At 36.6% G+C, this 27,527-nt stretch overlaps 1 protein-coding gene across 1 annotated transcript in view; it reads left to right on the forward strand.

Moving 5' to 3' along the window:
• Positions 1–27,527, forward strand: part of OCA2 (OCA2 melanosomal transmembrane protein) — a 656,645-nt gene that overhangs the window by 36,756 nt on the left and 592,362 nt on the right. The window contains exon 3 of the mRNA XM_072614578.1: positions 18,755–19,049. Coding sequence (XP_072470679.1) covers positions 18,778–19,049 — 272 coding nt within the window. The 5' untranslated portion in view covers positions 18,755–18,777. The remainder of the gene's footprint in view (positions 1–18,754; positions 19,050–27,527) is intronic.

Genomic DNA, 27,527 nt, shown 5'->3' on the forward strand with positions numbered 1-27,527 from the left:
TTGTTGTTGATAGAGAAGTGGCATGAAATAAAGACTTCAGGGCCAGGAAAATCTAAGTTCAAATACCACATCTTACATATTCTGGCTGTGTTTCCCTGGGCAATTCACTTAACCTTTCAGAGATCTAGGCCATAAGTGTCAACCCTCTTCCCACCACCAACATTCCCCTACAACAGCCCCAAATTAAAATATAATTGGAACATATTTAATGAAATAAGTAAAAAATATAATAGAACACAGATTTTATTAATATGTGGTTCTTTAAAGTCAATATGCTACCCACAGGGATCTTTATATAAGGGTTTCTTTTTGAGTTTAACATCTCTGATTTAAGTGACTCTCTAAGACTACAAGTTGCAGAGGAGGTAGTTATCTGAACTGGCAAAGGGAGTTTCCTCAAGTGAAAGTCAACGTAGATAAATGAAATCACAAGTCCCATGTTTTATTCTGTTGATGGCTTATATCTCTTCCTTTAAAAACTACCTGTTCATATTCTTTGGCCATTTATCTATTGGGGATGGCTTTTATTCTTCTGGATTTTTATCTGGTTGTTTTTTTTTTTAATCTTGGATATTAGGCATTTAGTAGAGAAATTTAATGCAAAGATTTTTCTCAGATAACTCTTTCCCTTTAAATTTTAATTTCATTGATTCCACTTGAGAAAAAGTCTTTTAATTTTATGCAATCAAAATTGCTCATTTTATCCTTCATGATCATTTCTATTCCTCCTTTGGTCAATGACTCCTTATCCATTGTTATGAAAGACATCCCCTTCCTTCTTTAATTATTTTGTGATATGAATTTTTATATTTAGATCACGTATTCATTTTGAGTTTATTGTGATGTTGGTCTAATCCTAATTTCTTCCCTGATTCCTTTCTAATTCCCCCAGTTGTTTTTGTTGAATAGTGAATACTCAATCCAGGAGCTGATTATCCTTGGATTTATTGAATATTCTACTTGTTTTATTTGACTATTTCTGACTCTTGTTTACCTAATCTGTTCCCCTGATCAACCTTTCTATCTTTTAGCCAATATCAAATAATTTTGATGATTACTCTTTCATGTGTGTAATCTTGGGTGAATCATTTAACCTTTGTTTACCTCAGTTTCTTCATCTGTAAAATGGGTATAATAATAACACTTACCTTCCAGGGCTCACATGAGGTAATATTTGTAAAGCATTTGGCACAGTGTCTGTCACATGGTAAGTGCTGTACAAATTTAGTTATTATTACTATTACAGATTTCATGCTTCCAGTTCCTTTTCCTATTTACTCTTCCTTTTCTCCACTGGCTGGCTGCCACACTGTTTAGATCCTTATCACCTCTCACTTGGAATATTGCGATAGCTTCCTAACTGTTTTTTCTCCCAGGATCTACTTGTCTAATCCTTCCTCTACATAGCACCCAATTTGATATTCTTAAAGCACAGATATGAGCACGCTGTTCCCCTATTCAGAAAGCTTCAGTGATACCCTATTACCTGCTGGATAAAGTATAAATTCTTCTGTTTGGCATTTAAAACTTTCACAATATTGCTCTCCATTGAGGCTTGCAGAGTTATTTTGCATTTTTTATGTTCTAGCCAAAATTGTTTACTTGCTCTCTCCACTATCCTATCTCTCTAATATCATGTCTCTCACCTCTGTGCCTTTGCATAGGCTATCCCTACGCCATATGCTTTCTCTCCAACTCTTGGAATCATTAACTCCCTTCAAGTATCAACTCAGGTGCTCCTTCCTATAAGGGGCCTTTCCTGATCCTTCTAGTTTTTGAGTGTTCTTCAACTTCTCCTAAAATTATTTTCACATTTACTTTTGTACTCTAAGTGCTTCTGAGACTTGGGGAAATGTATTATGGGAGTTAAGGTATTGTTGAATGGAACCTCTGGAATTGCAACTGCAAAATGGGTAGTGGGAAAGTTGGGAGCAGGTAGGAGGATGCTGAGCCAAGGTAACTGGGAGTAAATTTTGGATTCAGCTTTGAGAGAAAGATGTGATCTTATCGTTGGGGGAGATAGGAAAACTTTATCAGGTATTTTGAATGGATAATAAAACTAGAAGAGAGAGCAGGAGGGAGCACTGCAAATAAATGTAAATTAAAACAACTCTGAGGTACCACCTCACACCCATCCAATTAGAAAAGTTAATAAAAAAGAAAATTACAGATGCTGGAGAAGTTGTGGGAAAACAGGTTCAACAATACATTATTGGTGGAGTGATAACGTGATCCAGCCATCCTAGAAATCAATTTCAAACTCTGTTCCAAAAATTACTAAACTCTTTTTACCCTTTGACCGGGCAGCACTACCACTATGTCTATTCCCCAATACGATCAGAGGAAAAAATAAAGAATCTATCCATACAAAAATATATATGGGAGCTCTTTTTGTGGTGTCAAAGAAATGGAAACCAATGGAGTAGCCTGTGGAATGGAGTAACCAATGGAGTGGAGAATGTCTGAACAAATTATGATATATAAAGGTAAAGGAATTCTATTGTGCTATAAGAACTGAGGAATGGTGTGGTTTCAGAGAAACATGGTAACACTTGTGAACTGGTGTAGAGTGAAGTTAATAGAACCAGGAGAACAATTTAAATAGTAGCAACAGTAATATAAAGATAAAAAACTTTGGGAGACTTAACTCTGACCACACAATAACCAATCACAATTTAAGTTCCCACTGCCTGACAGGCTGTGGAATCAGGGAACAGATTTTAACCTTTTTTTTTTAGACATGGCCAATGTAGGAATTTGTTGCTTGTCTGTTTTTTTATTATAAGGGGTTTTCCTTTCCTTTTCAATGGGAGAAAGGAACTAGAGGGAGAGAAGGTAGATTTTTGTTAATTGAAAGAAATAAAATTACACTGAAGAAAACTATCCCAAGTATAGTTATCAATATGTCGCAGCTGCAGAAGTATGGCACCACTATCTATCAATTATTATCCACAATTAAGATCCACTATGTCTTAAGTATCTCTAAATACTCTAAATATCACCAATTGAATGCACTCTTAAATAATAGACTATTTTTATTATAAAATATATAACAGAGCCAAGTACAAGAAAATAATTTTCTGTCCAGTCATAACCATGAAATCCATCAATTGCATGTTACCTGTATATTTAAATTCATCATACCTAAAATGTCAAATTATAGTGCATGAAATAAATGCATCTTATATTTGATGCTTACATGTAGAGATTCTAAGTATCTTTCTCAAATCTATACCAGGATTCTAAGATCTCTGAAATTAAATTAGAAAATCTTTAAAAGTTTCCCCTACCCCAGGAAAGAATTGCTTCTTCAGAAAAAATTTCCTTTTCTAGATAATTCTATCAGGTACTAGCCAGGCTGTGCCTGCAGCCTTTAAAAATCAACAGTTTAGTTGGTTTAATGGGCTTTCTCTTCCACTCTGCTTTAGAAGCTCTCTGTCATACTTTTGACTTGCATTTTGAAGACCTCTTTGTGATTTCATTGTGGCCTTTACCTGTTCTTCCCACTGGGATCAAGGTGTGCTACAGTAAACAACAGGTGTTTCCCTGGGTGAAGTTCAAGATTCCACATTCATCCCTGTGTCAGTTTCTTGGCGAGGCAGCTAAAGCTTGCAGTTCTGGTACTTTGGTAAAGTACCACAAAATGTTTGTGTCTATTGTGAACTCTTGCTTATCTGGAGCAAGTGATTGGGTGAGGGATTCCTCAAAGAGGGAGTTTAAACCTTATCAAGCAAGGCTCCATAAAGAGGAAATATCTTAAAGCACTCCTCCCTGGAAGGGAAGACATATCAAATTCCTGGGTAGAGACCGTGGACCAGAGACAGTGGGAGACCCTACAGGAGAGGTTACTATTAGAAAGACAGCAGGGTAGGGTAAGGCCAGAGAGAGTTACCATCTGCTTGTTTCCCTTTTACATTAATCATTCTATCTGATTGAGTTGTCTCTATTTACTGGGGTGGGGTGGAGGCTCAGGGGAGGCGGGTGGGTAAGATCCAGGATCTGTGAGTTCATTGATGTAGGAATTCTGGATGAGCAAACTACCACTGCCAACGTAGTTTGCTGTTTGCTCATACTTAGTCTTACAAGGTTGCCAGGGGCCACTGAGGTTAAGCGGCTTATCCAAGAAAATATAGCCAACACAGGGCCTGAACCCTGGCTGTCTTGATTCTGAGACCAATTATCTATTATTCACGATTCCATGTTAGATCGCGAAGAGGGCAAAGTTACACATTCCATTGCACCGAGCCAAAGCCAAATTGTACCGAGTTCCTAACAACATCTAAAAGTTCCTTTAAATATTTCTTCACCTGTGCTGCTTTTCCTGATAATTTTCCAGGGTTCGTCAGTGTCAATTAAGGGTTTTTGCCTTCTCTAGCTTATACAGAAATGAGAACCATAAGTGAAGACTCTCAAGCTGTTCTTTTCCTGTTGTAATTATCAGAAGTTGGGGTTACTGGCCTGGAGTTTGGATTAGCTAAGGCCTAACGTACTCAGCTTTTCTCTTTCTACCTTATTTTTTAAGTAGGAGGGGGCATAATTCTTTCAGGGATGAGAGCCTGGGATTGACTATCAATCAACAAACATTTGTTAAATTCTTGCTATGTGTTAAGTACTTCACTGGGGTAAAAAGAAAAAAAATGAAGTAGTCCATGTAGCTCAAAGAGCTTACAACCTATTGTTCTATTTGGGGAAAATCCCATAGTCAAGGGGGCAACTTAGTGCTCCCTGCAAACCAGAGGGTGCTTGTAGGAAATTACCCAATTCTCTATGGTTGTCAGAGAGCAGGGAGCTTGAGCTTTCATTGTTTAATTCCATACTTTCTTAGGGTCAGTACCTCCACCCATAGAGAAAACTGCCTTTCTTCTTGCTCTACTAGTTTTCAAAAAACTACCGAAACGAGAACACGATTTAACAGAGCCAAGTACGAGCATGACTTCACTGTATGTAGCATTTATTCATGACCAAAGAAGCAAAAGAAATGCAATAAAATATATTTAAATGGCCATTTTGAGGGCAATGTGACAATATCTTCTCTTTAGGCACAAGCATCTCTTGACTGACTTATGAGCATCTCCCATACTTGGGGGTTTCTGGACACATTTTACGTACCTTTAGACTCTGCTTTCAAGACTGCTTGTTCTCACCAGGAGTGAGCAAACATGCTTCAATGTTGACTCCCAGAAGGGTTAATGAACAGAACTCCTAATCTGGACTCTAGATCCTTCTCATGCCAACATCAGTCTGGAGACTTCCCAGCTGCCAGATATTTTATTCTCTCTGTGACCCTGTTCCTATCCAGAGGCACAGCTTCAATGCAATAGCCTTAAGACAGGGAAGCTGGATGTTCTTCAGCCTGTGTGAATCCTTGCCTTTACTTAGCCCATTTCTCCCAAAGCCCCAGTGCCAGTTGCCCCCAGTATCCTTTATCCCCCAGCTCTTCACTGGGTTTTTATCAGCTGAAGTTTTGTGGGTAGGACTGACCCCTCTCCAACTCCCACATACATCATAGATCTCTACTCTTTGGCACACCTCTCTGTTTTTCTCAACTTAAAAGAAAACAAAGCCTTTCTTTTTTATTATGATAAATACAAACATCTACAACTACGAAGAATGGAAAAAGATGGATTATGAGATCATGAATCTCCATTGTGAACAGCTTGTTCTTCTTCCCAAGTACACATTAAATTTGACATACTCATCTGTGTTTTGTTATCAACTTACTTCTGCTTTCCTTTGTGTATTTTTAAATGTTTCATTGATTGTATGTGTGCGTGTGTGTATGTGTGGCTTTCACTGATTCCAACAATTCTTCCAACTCTACTCAAAAATTGAAGCTCTAGTGACAAATAAGTCTAGTTAGAAATTTGTACATTGTCCTTGTCTGAAGAGGAATATCTCACCCTGCACCTCCTGTCCAAAGCCTTTCTGCCAAGGGGAGGGAAGTGTTCTTGTTCATATCAGTCTTCTGGAGTATGAGTGTTCAGAAGTATTTCAAAGTTCTTTTCCTTTATATTTAGTCTTTCTATAAATTCTTCTGCTTACTTCACTCTGCCCCATTTCCTACAAGTATTCCCACCTTATTAACTTTTAATTGAGTTTCAAGTCTATGCTGGACTGTTTTAAAATCAAGTGTGTCTCCTAATTTTGTTTTTTAGTTTCTAATTTTGGAATGGAAAGATGGGGACTTTTGTGTCTGCCTTGATTGCTTCTTTTCCTGACCTAGGAAAATAAAAATGCAGTATAGTGTCTGGGGACTCTCAATTTTCTAGGGCTCAAACAAAAATAACTACAGAAAAATTTCATCCCTGACAGAGTCAAAACAATTAGATGTTCTCTTTTGATCTCCTGGTACTTTCAAAGAATCCACAAGTGATTAGGAAGTACTGATCTCACATTAGCTTAAAGACACGCTTCCAGCTCTAAGAAAGACTATGGTCCTCTAATCTTGTGATTCTATTGTAAGGGGTGGGTGTGCAGTGCTATTTTTTTTTTTTTTGCTCATGTAGATTACGTATGTCCAACTACAACATAATTTTCTAGATGTGGCTCAAAGGGAGGTAAGAAAAGACATTCATCTCTAGCATCTCTTTCTCCCACAGTTCTTCAAGGGAGACTTTGATTCATTCCCAGAAAGGGAAGCAGGAGTTTGGGGCTGGAGGGTGGCCACTCTATAGTGGGCTTGAATTCTATCTATCTGCTTCCTTAAATATTATTAGTGTAGGGGAAGTAATCTTTAGATTCAAGCTAAATTCCTGATTGCCACTCATTACTGGGAAAGGGGTGTCCCAAGCTATAGTGGCAAGACTTCCCACCAGACAGCAGTTCTGCAATGAACACAAATCAGCAGCAAAGTGGAAATTAGAGAACATATACATATGAGCACATATACCAGATAATATAAATTGAACTCTGTCTTTGGAAGTGAAATAATGTGGAGAGAGAGGGAGAGAGAGAGGGAGGGAGGGAGGGAGAGGAAGAGAGAGAGAGAGAATCCTAGATCTCACTCAAGGGAAAGCTCCCCAAAGTCTAGGAAGCTGGGGATAGGGACATGGTAGGAGTTGCTACATTCTCAACATGTTGGCTTTTTCATAGAATAGATTTTTCTCTATAGAATGATTTGAAAAGAGATTGGGATGGGGTGTCTTCTCTCTATAGAATGATTTGAAAAGAGATTGGGATGGGGTGTCTTCTCTCTTAAAGCTGAAAGCCCAGAGTGATTAGGATTTTTCTTTTCTCCTCCTCTCACCAACTCCAGCCTACCAGCCTTATGCAGGTGTGGGGCACTGAGTAATCAATTTCCACCAATAAGGAGAGAATTCCATACAATTAGCTTTCTGAAGCAAGGGTTTCACTGTGAATTTATTTGCAGTGACTCCTGTGTTAGGTGTAGTTCTTCTGGAACAACCACTGATCCTAATAAAAGTTTGGATGGTAATCATTGAGGCAGTCATTAGGGGCTTTTCAAAAGTTGTTCTCCAACATTGAAATGTAATGAAAATTTCCACAAAATGTTCCTAGTACCTAAGGGCAAAACTGTCTTAGTTTTACTCAGTTAGTAAATACTTAATACCTTTTACGTGTCAGGCACTGTGCTAAGTATTGGAGATACAAACAAAGATAAAAGACATTCCCTGTCTTCAAGAAATTTTTAGTCTAATAGGGAAGACAATATGCAATCAACTATGTACAAATAAGCTCTATACAGGATTAATTGGAAATACTCAATAGAAGTAAGGCTCTAGGATTAAGAAGGATCAGGGATACTGTTTCTTCTGGAGGCAAAACACTAAGCCAAATGGAAATGAAGGCTAAATTCTGAGTAACCAAAAAGCCAGTAATGGTCCCAGAGAAGAGATGGAGTAATGAAATTTATGGTCCTCTTGATGGAAGGCCCAGGCAATGGAACTACTAGCATAGAATGCTGAATGTGTTGTCACATTATCACTCTGTTTTGTGCTTTTATTTAACTGTTTTTCTTTGTCATAAGAGAGAATTCAATCTATTAGAGGGAACTCACTATGACATAAAGACAAAAGCAAGGGTGTACTGAAGCCAGCTCTTCTAAGTTTGAGTTGATTGTTAAATTTTCAGTGTAATTATTTATATCTTGGTAACCGGCAAATCAGCTACAAATCACAGCTTGCTTTATTGTTTTGATTTCAAGATTTTAAAAAGTGATGGAAAAATGTTAATAACGCAAATTAAGCTTTAAAATGTGTTGTGTGTATATTTTTTTCCTTCATAGTTCTTATAATTTACCAGCATAGCTCTGGACTAAAGGCATCATTAAAATATGTTTTAAGGGGGAGAAGGGAGACTGATAAAATGAAGGGTTGATTGGGGAAGTGGTAATCACAAGTAAAATACTTGTGAGGAAGGAAAGGGTGGGGTGTAAGAGAGAGAGGAGAACAAACAAGGGAAAAATATCATGGAGGAAAATACACAATTGTCATAAATATAAACGTGAATGGGATAAACTCACCCATAAAATTGAAACAGCAGAATGAATTAAATACTAGACTCCTACAATATGTAGTTTACAAGAAACACATTTGAAACAGAGAGATGCTTCACCCTGAGCAAAGAAAGTAAGGGTAGCAAACATGATCTCAGACAAAACAAAAGCAAAAATAGATCTAATTAAAAGAGATAAGTAAGGAAACTTTATCTTGCTGAAAGATAACAAAGACAATGAAGTCATATCAATATGAAATATATATGCACCAAATAGTATAGCATCTACATTTCTGAAAGAGAAGTCAAGGGAGTTACTGGAGGAAATATATAGTAAAACTATACTAGTATGTGACCTCAACCTTCCCCTCTCAGAACTAGATAAATCTAACCAAAAAAATAAAAAAAGGAAGAAGTTTAAGGGAGTGAGTAAAATTCTGGAGAAGTTAGATATGATAGATCTCTGGAGAAAACTGAATGAGAATAGAAAGGAATAAACTGTTTTCTCAGCAATACATGGTAAATGCATAAAAATTGACCATATATTAGGACATAAAAATGTCACAACCAAATGCAGAAAAGCAGAAGTTGTAAATGCATCCTTTTCAGATCATGGATAATAAAAATTACATTCAATAATGGACAATGGAAAAAGAAAATAAAAACTAATTGTAAATTAAATATTCTAATCCTAAAAATAAATGGACCAAAAAAACAAATCATAGAAACAATCAATAATTTCATTAAAGAAAAGGACAACAATAAGACAGCATATCAAAATTTATAGGATGCAACCAAAGCAGTACTGAAGGGAAAATTTATATCTCTAGTTGTTTATATCAACAAAATAAAGGAAAAGCAGATCAATGAATTAGGCATGCAGCTAGAAAACTAGAAAAAGAACAAATTAAATATCCCTAATTAAACACCAAATTGGAAATCCTGAGAATCAAAGGAGAGAATAATAAAATTGAAAGTAAGAAAACCATTAAACTAACAAAACTAGAAGCTGGTTTTATGGTGGAAACCTTCCCTCTCCCCCCCAATACAATAGATGAACTATTGGTTAATTTGATTAAAAAAGGAAAAGAGAAAACCAAATTACTAATATCAAAAACGAAAGGGGTAAATTCATTCCAATGAAGGATAAATTCTTCCAATGAAGAGGAAATTAGGACAATTTTTAGGAGTTATTTTGCTCAATTAGATGCCAACAAATTTGACAATCTAAATGAAATGAATGAATAGCTACAATAACATAAGAAGAAATAAAATACTTAAATAACCGAATCTTAGAAAAAAAAATTGAACAAGCCATCAATGAACTTCCTAAGATAAAATCCCCAGGACCAGATGAGTTCACAATCAGATTCTACCAAACATTTAAAGAACAATCAATCTGAATACAACATGAACTATTTGGAAAAATAGGCAAAAGAGTCCCACCAAATTCCTTTTATGACACAAATATGGTGCTGATACTCAATCCAGGAAGAGTGAAAACAGAAAAAGAAAATTCTAGATCAATTTCCTTAATGTATATTAATTAAAAAATTTAAATAAAATACTAGCAAAGAGATTACAGCAATATATCACAAGGATCATACATTATGACCAGGTAGGATTTAGGAATGCAGGGCTGGTTATTACTAGGAAACTATCAGCATAACTGACCATATTAATAACAAAACCAACAGAGATCATATGATTATCTCAATAGATGCAGAAAAAACTTGACAAAATACAGCACCCATTTCTATTAAAAGCACTAGTAACACAGGAATAAGTGGAGCATGCCTTAAAATGATAAGTAATATTTATCTAAAGCCATGAGCAAGCATTATCTGTAATAGGGATAAACAAGAAGTCTTCCCAATACAATCAGGGGTGAAGCAAGGATGCCCATTATCTCTTATTAATATTGTACTAGAAATGTTAGCTATATCAATAAGAGAAGAAGAAATGAAAAGAATTAGAATATTGCAACAAGGAAACAAAACTATCACTCTTTGCAGATAATATGATGTTATGCTTAGATAATCCTAGAGAATCAACTAAAAATGACTTGAAGTTATTAACAAAGTTTCAGGATACAAAATAAACCCACAAAAATCATCAGTATATCTCTATATTACCAATAAAGTCTAGAAGCAAGAGATAAAAAGAGAATTCCATTTAAAATAACTGTAGATAACCTAAAATACTTGGGATCCTACCTGCCAAGACAAACCCAGGAACTATATGAACAGAACTATAAAACACATTTCACACAAATAAAATCAGATCTAAAAACTCGAAAAAAATGTCAATTGTTCATAAGGAGTCTGAGCCAATATAATAAAAATGACAACTCTACCTAAATTAATCTATTCATTCAATGCCAAACCAAAGTATCAAAAATTATTTTATAAAGTTAGAAAAATAATAACAGTTAATCTGGAAGAATAAAGCTCTAGGATATCAGTGGAATCAATGAATAAAAATGTGAAGGAAGGTATTCTACCTGTACCAGATCTCAAACTGTATTAAAAAGTAGCAATTATCAAAACAAGTCTGGCTGAGAAATAGAGTGATGAATCAGTGGAATAGATTAGGTACAAATTACATTATAGTAAATGACTGTGGTAAACTAGTATATGAAAAACCCAAAGATCCAAATTTTTGGAGCAAAAAAACCTCATTATTTAATCAAAACTGCTGAGAAAACTAGAAAACAGTATGGCAGAAACTAGATATAGACCAACATCTCAGACCACATACCAATATAAGGTCAAAATGGATATGATTTACATATAAAGGGCTATACCATAAGCAGAGTAAGAGAGAATGAAATAGTTTATTCATCAAATTTATGGATAAAGGAAGAATTTAGGACCATGTAAGGTATAGAGATTATTACAAATTACAAAACAGGTAATTTTGACTATATAAAATTAAAACATTTTTACACAAAACCCCAATGCAACCAAATTTATAAGGAAAGCAGAAAACTTGGAAAAATTTTTACAAGTATGTCTGATAAAGGCTTTATTTCTCAAATATATAGACAACTGAGTTATATTTATAAAAATACAAGTCATTCCCCAATTGATACATGGTCAAAGGATATGAATAGGTAGTTTTCAGACAAAGAAATCAGAGCTATCTATAGTTAAATTTGAAAAATGCTCTACATCACTATTGATTAAAACAACTCTGAGGTATTACCTCACACCTATCAGACTGGCTATTAAGACAAAAAAAGGAAAATATTGGATTTTGGAGGGGATGTGGGAAAACTGGGACACAAATGCATTGTTATTGGAGTTGTGAACTGACCTAATCATTCTGGAAAGCAATTTGGAACTAAGGCAAAAGGGCTATAAAACTGAATAAAACTTGATCCAGCAAAGCCACTGCTAGGTCTGTATCCTAAAGACATTCCCCCATCCACACCCCCACCAAAAAAAAAAAAAAAAAGGGAAAAGGACCTATTTATGCAAAAATATTTATAGCAGTTCTTTTTATAGTTGCTAAGAATTAGAAATCAAATGGATGCCCATCAATTGAGGAATGGCTAAACAAGCTGTGGTATATGATTATGATGGAATATTATTGCGCTATAAGAAATGACAAGCAGGATGATTTCAGAAAAACCTGGAAAGACTTACATGAACTGATGCGTAGTGAAGGGAACAGAATCAGAACATTGTATATGCAGTAATAGCAATACTGTTCGATGTAGAACTGTGAATGACAACTATTCTCAGCAATACAGTGATCCAAGGCAATCCCAAAGGACTCATGATGATGCATATTATCTGCCTCCGGAGAAAGAACTGATATTGATTGAATACAGACAGAAGCACGCTTTTTTCACTTTCTTTCACTTTTTTCTTTTATTCAAGTCTTGTGCAAAATGACTAATGTGGAAATATTTCACATAATTGCTCATATATAATCTATATCTGATTGCTTACCATCTTAGGGAGGGGCAAACGGAGGCAGGGATAAAATTTTTATGAACAAAAATGTTAAAAATTAAAAAAAAAAAAACAACCTCATGTTTTATAGAAATGAAGGGAAAAAAAACACAGTCAAGTGAAATTTAGCTAAATCAGGCTTTACTAAGCTAGCATCTCCATGGGGTCAGCCTGGGTATGCTGGCATGCTAACATTCTTCCACCAGGAAACTATTAACAAGATGAGACTAAATCGGAAGGATTACTTTAAGAGCTCCCTTACATATAAAGAGAAAATTTTGCTTCACTGGTCTAATAAATCTACTATGAAATAGAAACTAACAAGTGGGAGAGGGAGATTGGGAAAGATCTTGTGCAGACAATAGCTCTTGAGCTGAGCCTTTAAGGAAGACTGTTCTGAGAAAAAAGAGAATTCCAAATATGGAGATCATCTTTATGTAAGGGCAGGAAACAATGTGTCCTCTATGGAGGACTTTAGGTAGACCTGTTTGACTTAAAACATAGAATGTGTGCTGGGAAATGATATGACATCAGTCTGGAAGGACATGTTGAAGACCCGTTATGAGAATCTTTTCTTTTGTGAGTCAATTGAGGCTAAATAACTTTCCCAGTGTGTCAAGTGTCTGTTTTGAACTCAGGTCCTCTTGACTCCAAGGCCAGTGCCCTATCCACTGTGCCACCTAGTGGCCCCAGGTTAGCAGAATCTTGAAAGGCGAAATAGAAGAGGTTTTTTTTTTTTCCAGAGGCAATATTTAGTCCCCAAAGCTTCTTGATGCGACACTCTTGTTTACTGTTCACGGCATCCTAAGGATTCTATGATTTTTAATGTTGTTGATCACATAACACTTTGTATGTGGACATCTAGGTGGTGCTGTGGAGAGAGTGCTGGACCTAGAATCAAGAAGACTTGAGTTCAATCCATCCTCAGACACTTTCTAGCTGTGTGACCTTGGGTAAGACATATGACCTCAGTCTGCCTCAATTTTCTTATCTGTAAAATGGGGATAATAATAGTACTTACTTCCCAGGGTTGTTGTAAGACTCAATTAAGATAATATTTGTAAAGTGTTTAACATAGTGCCTAGCACATAGTAGGTGCTATAAAAATGTAGCTATTATTAATATTACACTGTAATTATTATTATAGTTAGGTTAAATGCTGCTCACCATCTCTGGAGCCATGTGCTGGTTGCTTTGTGTGGCAAGGAGAAAACCTATTCCTAAAATATATTTTTCAATTTCTTTTTTTTGCAACCACTAGGGGTCACAACAGGTTTAAACTTATGATCTTATAAGGTCAGTTTTATAAGGTCCAGTTTCATAATAATTCTGTTCTTGGAAGTTTACTTAGGAAACACATGAATGACTCATGATTACATCATTATGCTATGGACAAAGGATCACAAGGAAATGCGCAAGTCAGGGTTATCCATGGGTGTTTAGAAGAAGTAAGATTAGAGTAGTCAGATGTAGTCTTTAATGGAATAAAAAGAACTTGACCAGGAGTATCTTGTTGACAAGCAGGGGCCAGGAATGAAGTCCACCATTTTCTCATGTCTCTTTTTCCTTATTGTTTCTGGCCATCTGAGTGAGTGCCTTCAGTAAAACAAACTAACGTGGTCTTAGTTTTTACCACTTGGAATCTCTGTTGGAAACTTGGGTTTTGGGAGGGGAACAGCAGATGTCCCATCAGCCACAGTGGTCACACACTGATGTGCCATGTGAGGTTGGGGAAGGGAACTCCTTTCAACTCTTTTGAGGACTCTCTAATCCCATCCTAATGAAACTCTGCCCTCCAGTCTTCCTCTGCTTGTTAGCTTTATCTCTTCTTGATAATTCCTAGGATCTTTAGCAATTTAGGGTCTCCCTGAAAGCAAACCAGTCCAAACCCTGCCAGAAGGATTTTAAAATACACAGAGCATATACTCAAACAAGTTGGAAAAATATTTCCACCCTTGAAGGGAGTAAACTTCATTCGTACTTTGAAATAAAAGTTTTTTTTGTTTTCTTTGCTAAATGAATCCAAACTTTAAACTGCCACAAAGACCAAATCAGTAGAAAGCTCATCCTTCTCATTTTTTTTGCCCCCTTCCTGCTGTACTACCTCCAAAGAATTGCTAATAGTAAGGAATTTCAAGAAATTATTGCTACCATTTCCTTAAGAGCATCTGAGTCTCAAGAAAAGAAATGCAGAGCCTGACTATTTACAGATGGCCAACTATAGCACAGACCAAGAAAAAGGCTTGGCTATGATCTGAGAAAGATAAAAAAGTGTATGAGTCAAAACTTTTTGTTCCTGTACCTACCAACTTTACTTTGCAAAGTCTAGTAGTGGAGATCCAGGGCTGCTCTAATCATTAGACTCCTGAAGACTCTCCTTATGAAATTTTGGTATAATGAAGTAGAACATAGTAGAAGACTGGAAAAAATAGACTAATTTACTAGTATACTATTTATGATTTCAATCTAAATATAGTGGTTTTTTAAAAAAGTGTCATGCAAGAAAGAGTGACATAACAGCGAGTATACTACTATGTAATAACACAATATAACAATACCTAATGGGCTAATAAGATTACAGATTTACAGCTGGGAAGGGACTGCTGAGCTTGAGCTCCAATACAGCACTTCATTTTATAGGTGAGGAAATAGAGGCTAGAGAGGTTAAATATTAACACTCCCAAGATCATACCAATAAATTGCTGAGCTTGATTCCTTTCTTTCCATCCTGACTACTTGCAGTCATTTTTTTCTTTAACCAGCAAGCTCTAGATCTTGGCCATAATGTTCCTGGAAGTTTTCATTTGGGTATTTATTTTAGTAGGTGACTGGAGGAGTCATCCTATTTTTACTTTATCTCCTGGTTCTAAGAGATCTGGGTAGTTTTCTTTCAAGATTTCTTGAAATGTGATGAGTAGGCTTTTTTCTTTATTATCCAGGTGGTCCAGTGACTCTTCATTTTTTTTTCTAGGTCAGTTATTTTTACTATGTACATTTATATACATTTTCTTCTTTTTTTTTTTAGTCTTTTGACTTTTCTTTAACATTTCTTGTTGTCTCATGGGCCATTAGCTCAGGTCCACTCTAAGTTTTAGGAAGTTTGTGGGGTGGGCAAGGTTTTGAACCTCTCATTCCTATCCTTCCATGCCTACGAAATCTGTTAAATGGGTATAATGATACTTGTAATACCTACCTCACTTGGTTGTGAGAGAACTGAATGAAATGTCAGCTATTATTATATCACTTGCTCATGTAAATGGGGCACACTTGCCTTTGATGGGGGAATATCTTTGCAGGATGCATAGATATCCTCAGCTTCATTTCAGTCTGCCACATAAAACTTTGGGAAATTGCATTCTGACCATTTGATTGATTAAGGAGCCAGAAAAACCAATGATTCAGTAATTGTTGAGGCCAAACTGAATGCCTTTTACACAACCCCTGAGTCTTCTGACTCTCCTGCTGGAAGGTGTTTTTGTCATTCCAAAGTACAAACCCTGCTCTGTGTCCCTCATCATGCATGGTCAACAACTGGCTCCACCCAAGGACTGACTCTCGCTTGACCAGTCTACTCCCATTATACTTACTTTCAAGAAACTTTTCTTTTAAAACCTTAGAGAAATATAGATTTTTCTTAGAAAACTAGTTCATGGAGTTCTTTATTTCTCTATATCTGCCTTTCCTCTTTGCCTCAATTTTAACTGTAGGAAAAATAGCCTTCTCCCTTTTCTTGTCAAATCAGTGGAAATGAAGGATTTTTTTTTTTTACTTCACCTTTGCTTTAACAGAAAGGATGGGAAATGTCATTGCAAAAAAATGAGTTTTCATATAAGCTCAAAGGGTAAAAACAGATAAAAGAGCATTCCCATACTTTATTGTAACTAGCATTTATTTTTTATATCTGACAGAATGGGATGAATCCACCACTACTTGCCTCTTTCAGTGATTAGCTGCTCATATGGACACTTGGATTTTTATCTTAGCTCTGTCTCTAACCTACCTGACCTTAGGCAAGTCATTTCCCCTTTCTTGGCTTCAGTTTTCTTAACTTTAAATGAGAAGATAGAATTAGATGATCTGTCTCCAAGGTCTTTTTTCTGGTTCTAACAATCTGTGAACCTCTCTATGCATTTTGGGAGACTTCCCACTAGGGTGCAGTATGAGCTTATCGTTCTCATTCTCAAAGAAGCTGCCATGAAGGGAGGAGAGTTGAGAGAAGAGGAAGGAATAGAGACCTAGCAGAATGTTGAAATTGTTCTATTTTCCATTTTGTTACTTTGGTGAAAATCTTGGTTTACTGCGATTCTTGAATATTCTGCGTGATGCCAAAAATTTATGACCTCATCTTTTCTTCCCTCTGTCTATCTGTATACAACAGCTGCTGGTGCTAGAAGTTAGCAATAAAGGGATTTCAACATAACAATAAAAGCTTTATACTCCTTTGCAACATTTTTTTCTGGGTAGAGCGTTTGTTATACCTTTATTTCAATTTGTTCAAAAGCTTCTGTGTACTTGGTGGCCCCTGGGGACCTTTGTACTGTGTACAAACATGGTAAACAAATTAAATGCTGTGAATATAAAGTATCAGGATGGAAGTGCCTTGTCAGGAAAAGGAATACCAACCCATAAACATTGCTTGTGATCTATGGCTCAAAGGCTAACCAAAACTGCCAAATGTGAGCCAAATGTCCTAATATTCAATGATGTCATTTCCCTCCACAGAGGGCTCTTGGGTCAATTTTGGGATTACAGGGTCATAGAGGTAGTGGGAATTTTAGAAATCATTGAGTTTAATCCTCTCATTTTACAGCTGAGAAAACAAATTCAAGTGACACACCCAGAGAGATTAAGACAGTGAGAAGGCACAGTACATAGAATGCTAGCTTTGGAATTAAGAAGATCTGAGTTCAAATCCTGCCTCGGAACTTTACTAACTTGTGTCTATACAGACATGCCACTTGACCTCTTTCAGTCTCAGTTTCTTCTTCTGTAGAATGGAGATTAAATAATAGAACTTTCCTCCCAGGGTTGTTGTGAGGATCAAATGAGATAACATATTTAAGCTATATAAATGTTAGCTATTATCATTATTATTGTCAAAGGTCACTTAGGTGGTAAATGCCTGAGGAGCAACTTGAACCCAGTTGTCCTGGTGAAGCCATATAACTTGGTGTCATTTTTATGCATCAGATGGTTAATAAGGTACAACTTCAACTCCTTCTTTCATAGGAAGCCAATTAACTCTGAGTATAAGAGATGATAAGATGTTTAAGACTAGGCAGAACCATAATAGTCTTACATCCCCCTCCAAATGCCACATTTTATGTGAATAGTATTCTTGATGTTATTATGTTGATGGTAGGGTTTGAGAATATCTAGAGAATATCTTGAAAATATCTATCTATCTATGAGAATATCTATTTTCTATCTGGACATAAGTACTCTATTGTGCTTGAGTCAATTTTAGATATTTCAGTGCGTAAATAAGCTATGAGTACAGAATTGAGCCAGAGACAATATTCAACAAAGGTGTTATATACGTTAAGTTCCTTTCAGGCTGCTTGTTTAATAACTCTGCTATCATCCTTTTCCCCTTCCAATGTATTCTTCCCAATAAGATAACCTGCTTGTTTCTTTCAGCAAAGTGTTTCTGGTCTTTGGAAATTCAAATGAGTGAACATATTTTACTTCATGACTTTACTGGTGGAAAGATACCTTAGTTAAAATAATAAGAAAACTTAAAATAGGTCTTGTATTCTTCTTTTACTGGGATGTTCGGAGGGACTCTTCTCTCCTCTGATCCCTGCCCTGTCTTTTCTCTTTCATGTCATTATTACAAACCTATAAAATAGAGAAATAACAAGAAAAATTCATTAATGGATTCCAACCTCCTGACTTAGCCATCTTTCTAACCAGAAGCACATACTGACCCTTCTCAGTTTGATACTATTTTTACTTAGGGCAAGCATGAATGTCCCCAAAACTACCTATCTCAGAGGGTCTATCTATGTTCTGCGTGGTGAACAATACCTAAGCTGGGTGATAGATTTACTTGGTGACTTGAAGACAAACATGGAAAATTCTGAGTCTGAATATTAATATACCTTAACTGTAACCTTAAATATATCTTAACATATCATATTAGCTTTCTTAATTTCAGAGTGCAATTTGATATAAAACCTGTGATCCAAAGGGATTACATTACAAAAGCAATCAAAGGATCTCATAATTAGGTTCTCTCACCTGTAAGACAAGTCTCATGGCATGAAACTCTTAGGATAGTTATATAATGTGATACTGACAGTTGAATATATGTATATTTTTGGACCAATTTTTAGGTGATAGGAGTTGCATCAGAAATATGTACTTGGAGAACAAAGGTGGAGGAGTCATTTCAAGAGATTTAGAGATGGAATTAAATCAAACATCGGCTCCAGCTCATCAAAATGTACATGGACATAGGGGAGCTGAACCAATTACTGGTAACTTGAATGAGGTGAGGTTGCTGAAGGAGTTCCGTAGGATAGCAACTATTCAAGGGGAGTCCCAGAAATCTTCTCCCAGTGGAACAGAAGAAGATGACTGCTGTATTGCTTTGGATGATGGCTTTGGCTCACTCCTTATGCAAGAGAGGTGAGTTAAAAAGCCAATTAATTCTGTTTCATCTAGCAGAGATTGTTTTTGTTGGCAAGTTTGATACATATTGTGTTTTAGTTAACACCCTCTGGGACATCATGCATTTGGTTGGAATCTTCCAAGAAATTTTATGACAATCTTAAATGCTTTTGTAAGAGAACTAGCTCAGCAGACTTGCCAAATACTAACTTCCATAGCAGTCCTGGGTAGGGGCTCTTCACTTTCCAGAAGTGCAGTTAGGTGTTTGTTTAATCTTCGTTGGCTCAAAAAAATGAAATTGAGCCACATTAGATCAAAAGGACAGAAAGGAAATTAAATTCATTCTAGATTAGTAAAACAGAAAAAATTACGGTTAATAAAAATCAACATTAGTATTAATAAAGAGAAGCAGCGAGATGTAGTGGATAGAGAGCCTTCCTCATTATCAAGATCTAAATTCTTGATATGACTCTGTGACCCTGGGACAAGTCATTTCACCTTTTGCAACAGACAATCCTCTAATGCTATAAATTACATACTAGTTGATGACCTGCATTATTAAACCACCAATGCAATCCCAGGTCTGTATCCTTTGATCCTTTGTTCCTTCCTCCTTTCTTTCCTTCCTCCCTGCCTCCCTCCCTCCCTCCCTTTATCCCTTCTTTCCTCTCAGAAATGACAGAAAATTCAGAGGTCATTGAATCCAACCTTTTCATGATTAGAAATGCCCTGTAAAAGATTATATCACACAACCTTTCTTGTATTTAATATCATATATGTAATGTATATATATCCATATATACACATATGTTATCCTCATGATAGAATGCAAACTCCTTAAAGGTTGGCCTAACATAGTAGACACTTAATAAATGCTTGTTGAATTGAATTAAATGATAAATTATCAGTTCATCGCTGAAATCATACAGTATAGTCAATGAAACTTTAGTAACTCTAGTAGAACATATGGATACTTCGTAAGATTTCACTAATGCACGTTTGTCTATGGGAGTCTAAATGCTTTGTTCCCTCTGAAATGTCAGGTTCTTACTCTTCAGGGGGATTCAACTGCTTTTCTAACCAAAGACTCAGGAAATGAAAGATTTCTTTCAATCTTCACTATCTAGCACAATGTTTAAACAGAAGAGGCTTTCAAATAGTTGTGGGATGCTGATTTTAATTCAACCAGCACATCTTATGTCATATTTTTATGTATTAGAGCATGCATGTATTTCTTTGACCTGGAATGTTTATCATTTATGTCATTTTTGTTCAACCCAAGAGTACTTACACAGTAACATGCTTTAGACTTTTTGTGAAGTTAACCTGGTCTCCTACCACAATGATTTTGGACTAAGGAAGGATCATAAGATCTTAGATTTAAAGCTGGAAGATACTTTAGAGATTATTTAGTCCAACAAACTCCTTTTATAGCAGAGGAAACTTGAAAGACTTAGAGAGAGTAAGTGACTTGCCCCAGGTTACACAGGTGGTAAGTAATAAAAATGGGATTTGAATCCAGGTCTTCAGACCTGAAATATAACACCCTACCCACTATACCTCACATTGGTTTCTTGACATTAAAATCTCTCTCTTCAGTTAAGATGCCTTCCACTGAATTTAAGGTACAAGATGGAAAGATTACAGATTACAAACACTCAGAATTTTTTTAAAAAAGGATCCCTCTGTAAAGTCCTAAAACCTAACAGAATCTGGCCCAAAGAGGGGTATTAGATTACTCTGGGCCTGAGACTTCTTGGCACTGGGGTAATCCAATTTTTGTTGCTTGATTCAGTTCTTGGGCTTATTTCTGGTGTTTGACTGGATTTATTGATTTCATTGGTAAAAAGGTCTCCTAGTAAGGAGATTAGTATTAGCAGGACTATGGAATTTATAGTTTATAGAGTTGCCTGGGGTGCTGAGAGGTTACTATGATATGCTCAGTGTCACATGACCCATCACTGTCAAAGTGGGACTTGAACCCAGGTTTTCCAGATTCTGAGCCCAGTTCTCTATCCCCTATACCAGGTTGCATCTTATAGTCTAGTTTCTACGGAACAATATTTTCCAGAGTATTTCATTTTGTTCTGACAAACTCATTAACTAGAGGGTTGGAAAGCTTTCTTTTATCCTAGGCTCATGTAAAATAATCCCAAGAGAGATATTGGATACTTCTGATATCAATAAAACTAAATATAGTTTATGTCTTTAAAGTATTATCACTAATGTGAGAGAAAGAGCTCATGAAGTCTAAGCAAAGTGGTGTCTAGTTCTTACAAGTCAGAGAGAATAAATAGAGTGGTGCCTAAAGCAAAGATGGTAGACATCCTCTAATTCCAGGGTATGTATTACTTACTAAGTCCAGACAGAACTGGTCTCAGAGCTAAATCAGAGAGGAAGCCACTCAAGGACTTGCCTGCTTGTGGAGGATCTTCTAGAGCATAGTGTTAAACATGGCCCAGGGTTCACATGCGACCCACAATACTAAGTGCTGCCAAACAAGATGAAAACATAATTTCCTTCTGGTTTTGATTGTTGATGAATTAATTTTTAAAAAATAAATATATAAAATGTATGTTTTTTTAAAATCAATATGTGATCTACATGAATCTTTATGTATAGTTTAGTGGACTCCTTTTCTATTGGAGTTTGATATGATTATTTAAAGTATAAATTTCACTGGCATAGTCTTACAGTATCAATGGTCACTTTCACCTCCACCCTATCCAGAAAGATCAAAGTAGGACTATACTGGAAAACAGTATCTACTCTTGAAACCAAATCCAAAATATTGCCCCTTTACTCCTCTTGGAATAGCTACTTTAAGCAGCAACTGTCTCTTAGCAATTCAGCTTTTAAAAAATCAAGGAAGGACTTAGAACTCAAGGGGTCTGGTCAATTGCAAGAAATATCTGTATGTAAATCAGAACTTTTCAGGATACAAGTATTGGAAACATTGCATTGCATAGTAAGACTGTTGTGTGTCCTTCAGTCTGGACCTGGGTTCAAATTCCTCTTTTACCTGTGTAGTCACTTAAGCTGTCTCTTAAATTCTTTATACAACAACATTTCTCATTTGTTAAATGAAAAAACTGGACTAGTCAGGGGTTCTGCAGTGCCAACATGATATTCACAGTGCCTACGACAACTATGAATATTCCAGCACAGTTCTGAAATGCAAAATATAACAGACTCTCTACATGGAAGACAGAACTGAAACATTTATTCAAACACCAGAAAACCATATCCATCATAGTAACTAAGAAGTCTATACATATTATCAGGGCTTCCCACAAACACAATCCTAGCTGCCTGCTTCCTCTGTCCTTCCTAGTTCTGACTAATCTGACCAATTTCCTCTCAGCTCTGCTCCAGCTCTGCCTTTTCCAGTTCTACCCTTCCTGCTCCACCCCTTCCTGTTCTAGTCATTCAGCAAGCTCTTCCCACCATGTGACTCAAACTTATGTGACTTAGGCTTTCAGTAACCTCGGCAGGGTTATTAATGAATGGGAAAGATCTTCCCATTTAAATTACCATTACGAGTTCTAACTTCATTTGTGTTTTCTTTTTTTTAGTATTTTGATAACTAAATTTCAATATAATTGGTTTCTTTTGTAATCCTATGTATTTTATTTTTCATGTTTAAAAATATTATTCTCAGAAGGTGTCCATAGACTTCACCAGACTTACACAAAAAGATAAAGAACCAAACCCTTTGATCAACAGGGTTTGTTGGGGAGACAGGGTAAGATGGAATACTATCCTTTTGTTGTCGCTAGGTGGCTTGGTGGAGAGACTGCTACCTAGACTTGGGGTCAGAAAGACCTGCATTTAAATCTTGCTTTAGATATTTACTAGCTGTGTGACTGAGGGAAAGTCACTACCTCTTACAGCCTCAGTTTCCTCATCTATAAAATAGGGACAGTAATAGCATCTAATTCATGGGATTGTCATGAGTTTTTACTTTGAAAAAGTTAAGGAAAAATCTGACACATATGTATATCTATATATGCATTTCTTAGTTTTTCAACCAATTGGCATTTTTATATTCACAATTTTCTTATTTAAAGGTGTATTTATGCACATGTGCATTGATTGTTGTGAGGATCAAATATAAATCATTTTACAAACCTGAAACTACTATTTAAACATTAACTATTGTAATTATTAATATCATTAATGTTGTTTTTCAGGAGGCCCTAAAGAGGCTCCTTTTAAAGTTCTCCCACTATTTTTTAGTGAAACCACACATAGGGTGCTGCTATTTTTTTTCTCACTTTAAGCACTGCTTATAAGGGGAATGAAATTGTAAAGAATGAAATGTGGTGACGAATCTTTGAAAGGGTTTGTCAAATACAAAAAATCCCTTTCTTAAAGGGCTTGTAATCTAATAGCTGGGGTGGGGGTGGGGATGGGAGGGGGAGAGCAGGGAAACACATAAGTGGAAGTTGAAAAGGGGTAAGGGTAAATGGGATTTTCTACCATTCCATAGGTACTACTTCAACCTGGAGGCTTATTCTATTGGATTTTCTCATTGGAAGTACTATCTGCCCCGGAGGCTCATCTTCTGATTGGGTGATTCTTCTCAGAGCCTCCAACTTAAGGAGTAGGCTCAGGCCAAAGATGTTTTCTTTCATCTTTCTCTAGGCTGAACTGCTGACTCATCTGGATACCTTCTCATCCTCCTTTCCTTCCCCTTTTCAGGGGAGGAAAAATTCTGCATGTATCAAATAAAGGAAGACATCATATACAATTATGAAACAATTCAGATTGTTTTTTTGGTCAGTGGAGAACTTTAAAAAAAGTTTTCTTTTTGGAAATACTTGTTTTTAAAAGATAAAAAATAGGTACTTTGAAAATAATGAATGTTGATCTAATCATAATAACCACTGACATTCATATAGTGTTTTATGGTTATATATTGTGTTCACATAGTTCTTTATAATGACACTGATATAGATAGTAGAATTATTGTTATCCCCATTTGACAGATAAGAAAAGTAAAGCACAGAGAACCTAAAAAGATTTGGCAAAGATCATGCTACTAGTAAGAATAGAGTTGGGAATTGAAACTAGGTTTTCTGAATTCAAATCCAGGGCTTTTATCATTATATCAGTGCCTTTTGATCAAGATGCACAATGATGAAATGCATATTTAGGTAGATTTAATACATTTAAGCAGTTACTGTAGACATAGTAGGATGATGGACATTACAGCTCATAGGAAGAAGCCTAAAACCTGGTAACTGCCCTCAAGGAACTTAAATGGAATAACAGAAACAAAAATAACCTAATACATTTGGGTGCATAAAGTTTGAATAAAAATCCTTGGTGAAAAATGAATTTCTGAAAATTAATTCTTTAATTGCTTATGTAGTAAGCCATTCACTTTGCTAAGTATTGGGTCCAAGGTCAGGAACCTGTGGCCTAGAGGGCTACATGGGGCAGGTTCCCCACCTCTGGTCAAAGAAAGGAAGAGGGAGAGACAGACAGACAGACAGAGATGAGAGAGAGCGAGATAGAGAGAGAGATCGAGGCAGAGAGAGAGACAGAGAGAGAGTTTGAGGGAGAGACATAGACACAGACAGACAGACAGACAGACTCCCTGACCCTGAGAAGTTTACATTCAGTAGTTCTTGCAATGGATTTACTCTCTCAAGTCCTACTCTCAGTGGTAAGTAAATAAGAACCCTAGAACTTGGATGCTATATCTCCCTTCAGAGTTGTAGGGGCAGTTCTGAGGAAGTGGAGTTGTTAAAATTATTATCAATGGATATAAAAGCTGTCAATTAGTTTTTAGAAATGGAACATTTACTAAAGTAGTATAGTAAAAATAGCTTGCACAAAACATCTCCCCCCAAATTTCTGACACACACCTGTAAGTTCGTGCAGAGTACAGAGCAATGCAGGGTTAAGTTTAGAGAGCACATGGGGCAAAGGGGTTACTTGCTGTTCTTTCCTCTCCTTTGGTGGGTGCCCATAGTGTTTTCCTTGCGTATGTTGTAGCTTGATTGCTACAAGATTACTTAAAGAGTCTCCAAGCTACCTTCATCAGATTCCATCTTTTACCTGCTCCCAAGGCAAATATAGCCACCAGCTACTGCTGACCTGGAAACACTATTGGGACCCCAAAGAAAAGTCCCAAACCTGCAACCTTCCAAAGTTCATAAAGTCTAAGGTGGGGAGGAGATCAAGGCCAGAGACGAGGTGTTTTTGCTGCCACCTCAGCCAAGCAACTCGGGGTCTTTGATGGACGTGTTCTACCTTAGCTTACCACTTGCTTGAATTTCTTGTTCCCAGATGATCCACAGAACTTGACTAGGTTTCCTTAGTCAATACAATCACATTTTTGCTCTGCAACATCATTTGCCTTGATCCAATGCCTTTCAAATATTTTTCATACTTGGTCTTATGTTTATTTAATTAATTGAGATGTAGTTTTATCTTTTAAGGTATCACCCAATTGCATTTTATCACTTACTTTAAGAAAGGTGGGACAATTCATTGCCTCAATGATCATCACTCTTAAATAATTTTATAAAGGAGGACAATGAATATAAGGGAATGAAGTTTTGGTCTATGGAGTTGCAGGGATAGTGGCTTAATCCATGTGACAGTCAGTGAATGGGTCCTTTTGAACAGAAATAGACCAATTGATTTTTTTTAATGTATCCATCCCATTAAATGGAAAAAGAACGGCGTATGTAGTGTGGCAAGACTGTATGAGTGGATGAGTGGATGGGATGTGAAGAGGGAGCTTGGTCTTGGGCTAACTAGGCATAATGAAATAAATGGGCTAGTTTGTACTCATTCAGTCATCAACCAACACTGCTGAATAATAGAGATGGAGTCCCAAAGATTAATGGATTTAACTTCCTCAGAAACTGGGAAGCATCTGGAAGTCTGGGGTGCAGCGGGCTGGTGGGGAGTGTGCTGGTACAGGTGGAGGATAAGTAAGGAACTCACGGCAGGAAGATGGCAAGAAGGCCTGGGTGGCTGACTAAATGAAATGTAAAGCTGAATCATTATCTTAGGTCCTTGACCAACCAGGACATTTTTGTATAATAATTGTTGTATAATATGGATAAAATAATTGCCAGTCTGTCTTCTATAACCAAAGAGCATCTTGTGGCAGGACGTTACAGAAGGTTGCTGTAAGAACATTCTGGTGGTCTTACTCTGAAAGGATCTATGATCAGAGCACACCTGAAGCCTCGGTGCTCCATCAACTGCAATTACTTCTTGCATATGATATAGAACAAAGAGCTCTTGACTTGGAGTCAGAAAACAGATTCAGATCTTGGCTTAACTACTTACTGATTTCCTTCTCTGTAAATAGAAAAGGTTAGATTAAATGATTCCTATGGCCCCTTCCAACTTTAACATTCTGGAATTACGTGACCTGCACCTACCCTTAACAGAAGGCGTAAAGAAGCCAGAGGTCAAAACTATATCGCCGTAGTCAATAATAAACATTTATTAAATGCTTACTATGTGCCAGGCACTGTGCTAGATGCTGTAGGAACAAGCTCATTCCCACATTCTCCAAATTACTGGCTGGCATCATTTCACTCCTCCTGACTCTGTGAATTCCAGACCTTTGCTTACGTTGACCACTGAGACCTAGCTGCGTGGCAACTCTATGCTGACCTCTTACTTACAGAATTTGCCTGGCTTCTGGCAAATGACACCTCAGACTCTCTCCTCTTTTCCTTCACTCTCAATTCCCAGAACTTTGTTTGGTTCTTGCCTTTTGGATAACACAGATACCAGGGATTTCCAAGAAGCCAGATTTTAACCTTTTGTTTCCCACACTCTTGACTCAAACATCAAAGCTGTTACCTCTGACATCATCACCCTGCTTCCTTGATTTTTTAGTTTCTGGAGTCTGGGAACTTTTGGCCCTGGAAACTCCTAAAGCCTATGTTAGAACTGAGCAGTGCTTCCAAAAGGCATCAGCTATGCATAGAATTGATGAGGACTCATAGCTTTTCAGAACTGCTTATTATCCACTGGGTTATTTAGGAAGTCTCAGGATATATCCTTGATGTTGGTGTTTGAGAGAAGGCAGTGTGTGGGTGTAGAGTCAGGCAGAATGATTTGAGAGAATGTAGGATGAGTTAGGAGGAGTGAATTGGGAAGTCTAGAGTAAAAGAAGTGTTTCTGAGTATGGAGAAAAAGCTGATGTGAAGAAATGTGAAATAAGTGCACAGGTATGCAGACTGGCCTATTACACTTGTGCCTTTAGCACCATAGACTATATGCCTGTCTTTGGGTTCTAGTGTCCTTCTTTACAAGATACCATTTTAGGGAAACATTGATGATGAACATAATGGTGAGTAGGGTTGATCTTATAGAATTTATGTGAATCAGCATTTCTTGAGATTTCTTTATTACACGCATGGGAAAACAGAGTATAAGCAGGTCCATACACATTAATCAGTAACCTGAGGGTCCTGGACCAAGACTTCTGTCTACAATAAAACTCTAACCCTT

The sequence above is a fragment of the Notamacropus eugenii genome, chromosome 5 (genome assembly GCF_028372415.1).
Source record: "Notamacropus eugenii isolate mMacEug1 chromosome 5, mMacEug1.pri_v2, whole genome shotgun sequence".
Classification (NCBI taxonomy): domain Eukaryota; kingdom Metazoa; phylum Chordata; class Mammalia; order Diprotodontia; family Macropodidae; genus Notamacropus; species Notamacropus eugenii.